This window comes from Monodon monoceros, unplaced genomic scaffold, assembly GCF_005190385.1.
Source record: "Monodon monoceros isolate NGI ecotype Baffin Bay Population unplaced genomic scaffold, NGI_Narwhal_1 Super_Scaffold_21, whole genome shotgun sequence".
Lineage (NCBI taxonomy): Eukaryota > Metazoa > Chordata > Mammalia > Artiodactyla > Monodontidae > Monodon > Monodon monoceros.
Genome location: NW_021703778.1, coordinates 163772437 through 163782429, shown reverse-complemented (window position 1 = coordinate 163782429; position 9993 = coordinate 163772437). Strand labels below are relative to the sequence as shown.

Sequence of the window (9993 nt, the reverse complement as noted above, 5' to 3'; positions counted from 1 at the left end):
GATGGGTGAATGGATGGGTGCATGGTGAGAATGGTGAGTACATGGATAGCTGGGGGGATGGGGGGATGGATGGGGGCATGGATAGATGGGTGAATGGATAGCTGGGTGAAAGGATGGGTGCGTGGATGGATGGGTGGTGGATGGATGGATGCGTGGATGGATGGATGGATGCATGGTTGGATGGATGGATGGGGGGGTGGATGGGTGCATGGATAGACGGGTGAATGGATGGACGTGTGGATAGATGGGTGGATGGATGGGTGGGTGGATGCGTGGATGTGTGGATGCATGGGTGGAATGATGGGTGGATAGCTGGGTAGATACTTGGGTGGGTTGGATGATTGGGTAGATACGTCTTTGGGAGAGCAGGTGGGTAAATGAATGAATGTTCAGACAGAAGGGTGGATGAATGGATGAATATGTGGGCAGATCGGAGAATGAATAAGTGCAAGAATGAGAAGGTGGGTGACTAGATGCATAAGTGAAAGAATACCCTCCCCATGTTACTCTGCAGAGTAACACTCATAGAATCATGAGATAGAGAAATGTAGGAAGCAGATGTGTATTTTTGGATAAAAGAAGCTGAGAAATAGTTGTTGGCAATGCTGTTCCTGGAAGGAAGATGGGGACGGGGAAGGCACATCTGGGTTACAGGAAGAGGTGTCCCCTAGTTCGGCATCTTTAGTCTGAAAGGGCCAGGGCTCCACAGCGAAGGCACTAATTGGATTTCATTAAAGTGAAATAGATTTCCTAGCACTGGAAAAGCAAGTTCATTAATTTAATACATGCTCTACTGGCAGAAGGCACGGGGAGGGGCAGCCAGCCCCAGCTCATCTGGGCTAAGGTCAGAGCTGGGAATGCTGCAGTTTGATGCCACACTGGGGTTCTGAGCACCTGCTCTATGCCAGTGCCTGGGCTGGCCCTTGGGTATGCAATGACAAATCAGGTACAATCACTACCTCCAGAAACTCCCAGTATTGGGAGAAGGCAAACACACAACAAGGTGGTTCGTGCGCAGTGGCAGGGCACTGGATGACGGCAAGCAACATAGAATGCCTGGTCTATGCCCCTGGGGGTCCCAGCAGTTGGGTGGAGGTATGGAGTGGAGAAGGATGAAGCTGGCACAGCTGGTATAAGCGTCATGGGTCATGGTTCGCAAGAGGAAAGCTGTTTGCCCAAAGTGGTGCTGATGGTACAAAACCAGTGGAAAAGAGAAGTGGGGTGGGGGTGGGACTTCTGTTCCTCCAATTGTTCAAAAATAGTTACTGAACACCCACTTTGTATCAGACATGCTGTAGGTAGTACTGGACATTCGATGGGAAAACTGACTTGATACTGGAGCTAAGGAGAGTGGTCTTGGTTGGAATTTAAAATTGGGGAGTTTTGAACGTATAAAATGTGGTTAATGCCCCAGCCCAAGTGCAGTCACCTGGGGAAAGAGTAGGAGGAGTGGTTCGTCTGAGTTCATTCTTCCTCCCAGAGCGAGAATTATTTCCACAGCATCGCTGACAGGTGGCCGCCCAGCCTCTGTTTGCATGCTCCAGTGACAGGGAGCTCACTACCAGCCAAGGCAGTCCTGCCTACCTTTGGAAGTTCTGGTCGTTAGTAAATTCTTTCGCATGTGAGCCCAAGCCTCCCTCCTGATTTTATTCCTAGTTGTCTGAGGAGCTACCCCAGCTTGCTTTTTTCTCTGGGTTGGAGATCAGCTCACATGCAACAGTGGCCATGCCAGGGGCCAAGGATGGCTAGCTGTGCCATCCACCTCAGCCCCGTCCTGGTTGTCCTTCTTCTTACACAGCATCTTTATAACAACATTTGACCCAGTTGAACATCCCTCCCTGAATGGAGGCGCTTTGGTCCTCCCGAGTGCTTTCTTGCTCTCAATCCTCCCTTGGGCTAATGCAGCCGCAGGTCTGGGTAAGCAGTTTTCTCCTGCCAGCTGTGGCCCAGCCGGGCCAGCTTCTCTCCTGCCCTCTCTCTCCACCCAGTCTTACCCAGCAGGGAAAAGAAATCAGGCTCTGAGTTCTGCTGGCAAAGGCTGACTTGCAGCAGATCAGGGTTGTCCACACCCTGAGAGGTGTGGCCTTGGACCAGCTCCTGGGAGATAACCCGTTCACCCTTGAAATATTCTTCCTGATGAGAGTGTCTTTGGGCCATGCCAGGTAGTCTACACAAACAATGTGATTTATGCTGGGGGCTTTGGGCCACGGGGTACCAGTTTGGCCTCTGGAGGCGCTGGAGACTAAGGTCAGCCATGCCCACACAACTGATACGGACACCAAAGCTCAGGTGAGCATCTTTGGTTGCCACACGTTGCTACATGAATTAGCTCTGTCTGTAGGACTCTGTTGGGAGAGGACAAGTGGAAGCTCGTGCCTGGTCTCTCCTGACTCTACCCTGTACCTCTTAACCCATTCATCTGTGTCCTTTCACTGTTGTAAACCATAACCATGAATAAAATAGCTCTCTGAGTCATGTGAGTCCTAACCCTAAACCTAAGCATGGCCTTGGGGACCCTTGAATGCTTCTGCCACCACAGCATTCATATCTGCTTTGTTACATGTCTGTACCCCACTCCCACCCCCTCAGCCCATGAGCTAGGATCCCAGGTATCCAGATCTTCATCCCAAGATCCCACCATCCACACTATCCCTCGTACCCCAAGCTGGATTCAACAGACAAGGCTCTAGCTTACCATAGATTTTCCCTAAACTGCCTTCTGATTTTTGCTCGACAAATGATAAACCTGGGTTTCTCAGGCCAACGCTGTATGTGAGGGGCAGTTACACGCAAGCACTGTGGATTTCATTCTGGGATGACAGCTCCATTGCCAGCTTTTATGGACCACTCCTTGGTCTGAGGTTCTGGATGGAAATCCGCAGTGAGCTACGCTGTACAAGCTCAGCAGAGCCTTGGAGCCTCCATCACCATCCCTGTCCCCGTTGCTGATTGCGCCGTCTCCCTTCACCTCACAGCTCTGATCCCTGAGAAAGTCAGAGGGCCCTGGGGGCTCTGAGTGGCCCTTCCGCTCACATCCCGAGCCATCGAAGTCCAGAGATGACCATGGCCCTGTCAGCATGGGGGCCCTTGGGTACCCCCAAAAGGAAGACCAGAACTCCCCTCTGTAGGATCGAAAGAGTGCAGAATCTTCCAAGAGTTGGTTTCCTTGGCAAGATGTAAAAAAAATGGAAAAGAGCCAAGTCTGAGAGCAAAGAAAATCTTATTTGGTGACTTCATAGCTGGGCCTGAGCCTGGCCTGGCCCCAACACAGGCTGGCTGGAAAGGACAGCTGTCCTCACGACACATGGCTGTGACGAGGCTGTGCCCTCCCTGCCTCACCCCCACCCCTTCTCCCCTGCATCCCTAACCTCTCAGGAAGGAGACGGCCTGAAATGGTTTTGCCTGTCCCTGGTTAATGGGGGTCTGGGGATATGAGAGGGGCATATTCAGCTTCTCCTTCTTTCATTTAATTTTTCTGTTTAGGCAACTAGCTCAGCTTCTAGAAGCAAGACTGGAATCTAAATAATATTGGTGTTTATGAAACGCTTTTCCAACCATTATCCCACTTGATCTTCATCACAATCCTGGAAATTTGACAGGAATTATCACCTTCCTCCCACCCCCGATTTCTGCCCTTTTCCAGACAAGAAACAGGATCAGAGAGATTATGTGACTGAGAGGGCAGAGTCAGACTAGAATCTGGTGTCTTCATACAGGTGCCATGGTGGACACTGCCATCAGATGCATTGGCTCCAGAAGAAAGGGAGCTGGAGGGGGAAACGGGTCCCAGCCCCCTGGAGAATGGCCCTGGGCTCTGCAGCTCTGCAGCGTTTGCCCATGCTGTCCCCTCTGCCGGGACCCTTCTCCCTGTCTGCAAGTTGGGCTCCTACTCATTCTGCAGAGCCCCACCTAAATGTTAACCTCTTAATAAAATTCCAGGGTACTTGCGGGCCAGCTGGATTATGTGATTCCCTGGGCCATCACAACTCCTAGGATGACTTTATCACCCTGGACTGTCATTCTTTGTTTGACATTTACCTTCCTCATTGGATCCTAAGCTCCATCTTTCATCTCTGCAGCTCCTGCCCCTAGACAGGGCCTGTCCCAAAGGATACACACTCTTTAATGTTTATTGGCTGAATGAGTGAATGAATGAATCAATCAATCAAACATATCAAGCTGCCACCCCATGTGTTTATTATCCACAAAGCAGATTTGCCATTTTTTGTTATTATCTTATGCATTTACTTTTAATTATTCAAGAAGAACATAATTATATTTTTGCTGTAAGCAATTCAAACTCCACAGAGAAATCCCAATTCCCCCTTGTCAAACCCCCCTCCAGCCATCACCCCCCTTCATTCCAGTCCTTTCCCTAGAGAACGTCGTCATCACTTTGGGGTGTCTCTTTCCAGACTTCTTACTATGCGTTGACACACATTTATAGCTACATACGGAAACCTAAGGCTTTGTGTGTCTTTTAATCTAAATGACATCCCATTTTACAACATATTCTGCAACTTGCTTTCGTCACACCACGATCTGTCTTGGACTTCTCTCCTTGTCAGTTTCAGAGAGCTCCCTAAGCCTTTGTAGTTGCTGATCTATTGCTTATTTATCTAGACTCTTCTTGATGGGCACTGAGGCTTTCCCCAATTCTTCGCTCTGGTAAACGAAGTGGCAGTACCACGTTCAAGTCTTATAATTTCCTTTCCCAGGTGAGTGCCTTCCAGATCCACGCTGGAGCCCCAGGTAAACTCTGGTCCTCCTCCAGCCCATTTGTGCAGCAAAGGCCTGGGCTCCGGCCACACTGGTGGTCTAAGGATGGTCAGAATCAAGTTCCTGAGACCAAAGGCATTTAGCGCAACCCTCCTCTGAGGTTTGTTGCCATTTATACAACAACCTGAGTCATGGCTTCCACAGCCGGGGAACGAAGCCCTCGTCACCCCCCAAGGGAAAGTCACCAACAGGGTTTGCATTCAGACACTGTTGGTTTGGGGGACGTGGAGGCCTGGGGGCTCAGCCTTAGATCCCTGTTCTAAAGATAGAGGACGGCAGCCCCTGCCTGCAGGGCTACTCTGAGGGTTAAAGGAGATGAGACGTCCACCGCGCCTCGCACTGGGCCAGCTCTTCCCAGCTGCTCAGCGCCTTCAGCTACTGGATCCATACCCGCCTTCTGCGGCTGCCCATCTGAGAGCCAGCTTAGCCCCACCCTGAGACCCCTGCTTTCCCGGCCCATCCTGCCCCACCCACTCATCCTCACCTTGTCCCTAATGAGGGCAGGTCATAGCTAAGGAATGGTCTTCCGGGATGTTTGGGAATATGAACTTTGTGTTTCCTTATGTAAGACAGGATTGGAAATTCACCTGCCACCAAAGTCACTGACGGTCAGTGTTCCAGGATCCAGAAAGATCTGTACAGGGGCCAGCTCCTCCTGGCGTAATCGAGCCGAGGCTGGAGAAAAAGAAGATAGATCAGCAAAGCACCTGCCAGGGCCAGGGTGCAGACTCCCATCCCCACGGCCTGGGCCCCGACTCAGCGCAGGGGGCTCTGGAGTCATCTGAGTGTTTGTCCAGAGTCACCAAGCTAGGAGTACTGGGACCAGGACAAGGATGAGAGAAATGACCTTTTCCTCCTAGAGCAAAAGGACCCCTCCCCAGAGGAGGCCACAGGTGCGCCGGGGCGGGAGGAGCTGGTCGGGTTGGCTGACTTGAGCTTCTCTTGTTTACTGAGTGATATTGGGCAAGTCACTCACTCTCTCTGGGTCTCGGTTTTCTTGTCTGTGAAATGGGAGCAGGGCTGCTCTCTCACTGGGTTGTTGCAACAGCGTATGTAAAGTTCTTGGTGACATCTAAAGTCTAAAGCATCAGGTAGGTGCCAGGCCTTCCTGCTAGGACACTCTCAGAGGGCAGAGACACGTGAACCGCTTGCAAAAGACCGAGGTAAAGGAAGTAGGGCCTCAGGCAGAAAATAAGGAGAGGAGTTATAGGGTAAGTTACAGGAGAGATGGGAAAGGAAAATGTGGACAGCAAGAAGAAATAGCAATGTGCTTTCCAAAGCCCATTTTCACTCTTCCCCCGTTTTACCACTGTTCGTGTTTCTCCTCGGCCCCTGTGGCCTCGGTTGATCTCTGGCGGTGTCTGTGGAAGCCAGCGGGGCCGGGCACCTCCCCAGTCCTGCGACAGGCGAGCTGACCCCACGTGCTTCCCACTGCGCTTGCCGCTCGGGACACGCGGTGGCCGCAACATCGTGATCCTCTGGCTGTCTCAGTCCTCCGCTGGAGACTCCCCTCCACTCGGCCTCACCCTGACCCACATGCTCACCACGTCTCCCTCCCAGCCCCCGGCTTCTGGGAGAGGCCAAGGAACCCCCATCCCACAGCCAAGGCTGTCCCGAGGCGTAGGGGACACGAGACCGAGAGAGAAAAAGAGAGAGAGAGACAGAGAGATGAGAGATGGGAGTGGGCTGGGGGAAGGGCAGGTACTCAAGAAAGAAAGACACAGAGACACAGAGATGCAGAAAGGAAAAGGGAGAGCTGGAAAGGCAGAAATATCAATGAGCAGGGCCAGGGCACAGAGCAGAAAGTCTAAGATTATTCTGCGGGTTGTTCGTAGGTGTTTGCGGGTGGGGATGTGGTTCTGTTTCCAAACAAGTCAGGTGGAAAGCACAGGGTAAAACAGGAACCAGAAAGGCTTCTCTTCTGCAGGACAATACTGTGCTCTTGACGTGCTAATGTGGGTGTCCTGAATCTCCAAGAGGGGGCTCTAGGGTTTCCCGATACAAGTCACCACCGGGGACAACAAAGACCAAAATCCGGCACCGTGACATACACTGACACAGAGATTCAGAGGAAGACATGGACCCAGAGAGCCGGAGGCTTAATGTAAAGGGACAGGCAGACAGGCAGAAGGACACAGAGAGACAGACATAAAGACAGCGGGGACAGGGAGAGACAGAGACAGAGAAACGCACGCACAGTGATTCAGATTTCAATGCAGAGAGAGAGGCGGGGCCAAGACAAATGTGAAGGCACGTGAAGAAAGAGAGGGGCAGTATCGCAGGGACAGGGGAATAATAGAGAGAGACAGGGACCCAAAGAGAGAGAAGTGATGGGCTGTGCTGTCCTGAATTTAAACCCAGAAGGGCTCCCGCTTGTTCTGAAACGTAAAGCCCAGCACGTCGGGCCCCTCCTGTAGCTGTGGCCCAAACACTTCTCCTCTCTCAGCGGACAGCGCAGAATCTGCCAGAACCAGGGGACACACTCCCTGGGGAAAGTCACTTGACCTGCCACAAATTCAGCCACCCCTACGGAGAAGTCCTGAAAAAGAAATCAGCCACGCGGCGGACTGAAGACCAGTCCCTGCTTCTGGAAAACTAAGACAGTGCATCAGCAGTTACCGCTTGGCTTCCGGGGGCGAGGCTGAGATAAAGCTCCGGGAGTTCACTGCACCGATTTTAAATGATTTGCCATTAATTTTATGGGTTTGCAAGAGCTTTCGAGATGAGAGATGGACTGCGAGACTTCAGAGACTATATTTCATGGGTGTTAATGCCAATTCAACTCAACAGGCCACCAGCTCTTTTGATCCCTTGAATTCGTGCCTGTTCTCATGAAGAGCGGTCCTAGGGGATTTCTGTGGACACAAGTCCCCGTCACCTCAGATCTATGTGGATCTTTCTCCCCAGCGGCCCCACCTGTCTCAATCTGTGCTCCAGGCAAGATGTGCCAGTAAGTCCGCTGCCCTGGGGTGACGGTGCATGGTGGTCACACAGCTGCTCCCTTCCCCTCGTGAGATCTTTCCAAAGCACAAATGTAAACGGGCTTCTCCCCTGCTCAAATGCCTTCCAAGACTCCCAGTTACCACTCTGTATGCCTGATCACCCTTCAGCCCTGGAGAGACGTTTAGGCAGAATTCTTCACTGCCTACTGTTCTCTTACCTCCTCTGAGGCCAGCGTCTCCCTTGTTCTCAATAAACTCTGGATCTTTCTTCTGCGGTGGCTTCATGTTCTGTGTTATGGATTGACTTGTGGTCCTCTCTTCCTTGTCTCATGGCCCTCTCAGGCTGGCCCCCTGTTTCTGGCCCCACTAGCCTCTTGGACACAGTGATGGGCATGGTGATGAGGTCGAGCTTCTCTGGCTCTGGTCTGCAGGCTCACCCTTCAGTGCTCCCTGATGCTGGCTGCTCTGGCAGGTATACACTTGGTCTTGTATTAGGCTACAGGCCAAACTACTGTAACACGGCATCCAAAAAGACATGTGAAAGAGGTCTCATTGTTTCTCACATAATCGTCTAAATGTAGGCAAACACGGTAAATTATTGGCCTACCTGATCACCCCTTCCTGTATTTGTCCTCTTTGCTGTGTGTCTTTACACTTTCCCCGCTAGAGGTGCCAGGTATTTTACTGCCTTGCACCGTGACTTAATAATACTCAGTAAGCTGACTTGTCATGACCAATGGCATGGGGGTGGAAGCCACAAAGTGCCAGTGAAACAAGCTCATAAGAGGCCTTACATGACTCTCAGCCAGCCTGCAGACACGTGAATGGAATAAATGCTGATTGCTGTGGGCCACGCAGATTTTGTCGTTATTACAGTGACAATCCAGGATGGGCAGACGGCTGTGCTTCATGGAGTTGTGCGTGGGCCCAGGTTAGCGGTGAGCTCCGCCATCCTAACGTGTGACTTCCATCTGTGTCCAAGGCAGCTGCTCCAGAGCCACTGGGAGGGGAAAAACCAAAGACAGGCAGCTGCCTTTAGGGAATTGACCCGGAAGCTGTAGGAAGCTGTGCACAGCACTTCTGTGCATAGCTCATAGGACTGAATTCAGTTGCGTGGCTTGCAAGGGGGTTGGGGAATGTAGGCTTGTTATGGGCTGAATTATGTCCCCTTAAATTCATATGTTGACGTCCCAACCCCCAGTACCTCATAATGTGACTGTATTTGGAGATAGGGCCTTTAAAGAGGTGATTAAGTTAAAATGAGGCCACTGGTGTGGGCCCTAATCCAGAATGACTGGTGTCCTTATATAAGAGGAGATTAGGACACAGACACACACAGAGGGAAGACCCTGTGAAGACACAGGGAGAAGACGGCCGTCTGCAAGCCAAGCAGAGAGCCCTCAGAGGAAATCAACCCTGCAAAGACCTTGATCTCGCACTTCCAGCTTCCAGAATTGTGAGAAAATAAGTTTCTGTTATTGAAGTCTCCCAGTGTGTGGTGCTTTGGGATGGCAGCCCAAGCGAACGAAAGCAGGCCACAACTGGGTGGCTGTGCTCCTCACTTAAACTTAGGGGAGAGTGGTGATTCTACTAGAAAGAAGAGAAAAGAGGATGCTGGGGGCAGTTAACAGTCACCACCAGTCTCCCTCGTGTGTCGGATCTGACACGTCACCCCCACCTTCCCAGTTCCACACCCTAGTGACATGGGGGTCTACCATGTATCCACTGGCTGTTTACCCAAAGCCAAAGTCATAATTCTCTGCACTTGACTGTGTGCATTTACAAACGCTACTCTGAGAAGGGGTCCGTAGGCGTCACCAGATTATGGTCAAGTGTCCATTGTTTGTGATGCTCTTCCCGGGTCACAGACAGGCCACATGCTTGTGCGTTACTGACATCATCTTTAATTTGGTGACATACGTGGCTTGGGGACCCCTCAGTCATTCCACCTCCATTAGCCAGCCCCAGGATTAGGCAGAAAGAGAAGTTGAACTCTGATCAAGACGCAACAGAGGTCCCAACCGGTCCCACAGGAGCTCCGGAGCTGGGGAGGCCCTCAGAGTGTTCCATATTGAGACAAGGGGCTGGGCCTTCCTCCCCCTACAGGGACAGTCATTGGATGCAGGCAGCCCAGAGGTAAGGAGTGGCCTTAGGGGAGTCAGCTCCCTCCAGCTGAAGGCAGTGCCTGGCGAGGGACTCAGCTCTGAGCCCCCAGCGGTCGGAAGTCCCGGCAGCCAGGAGAATGAGGGAATGCCTGGGTCCTGCAGGGGCA

General features: G+C 51.8%; 1 protein-coding gene across 1 annotated transcript in view; it reads right to left on the bottom strand.

The window, feature by feature from the left end:
• LOC114903935 (splicing factor 3A subunit 2-like) overlaps positions 1-6248 on the bottom strand; it is a 6920-nt gene extending 672 nt beyond the window's left edge. The window contains 4 exon segments of the mRNA XM_029237159.1: positions 2-93; positions 95-355; positions 5367-5454; positions 6167-6248. Of these exon segments, the coding sequence (XP_029092992.1) occupies positions 2-93; positions 95-355; positions 5367-5454; positions 6167-6248 (523 nt within the window).
• Positions 6249-9993: the final 3745 nt, after the last annotated feature.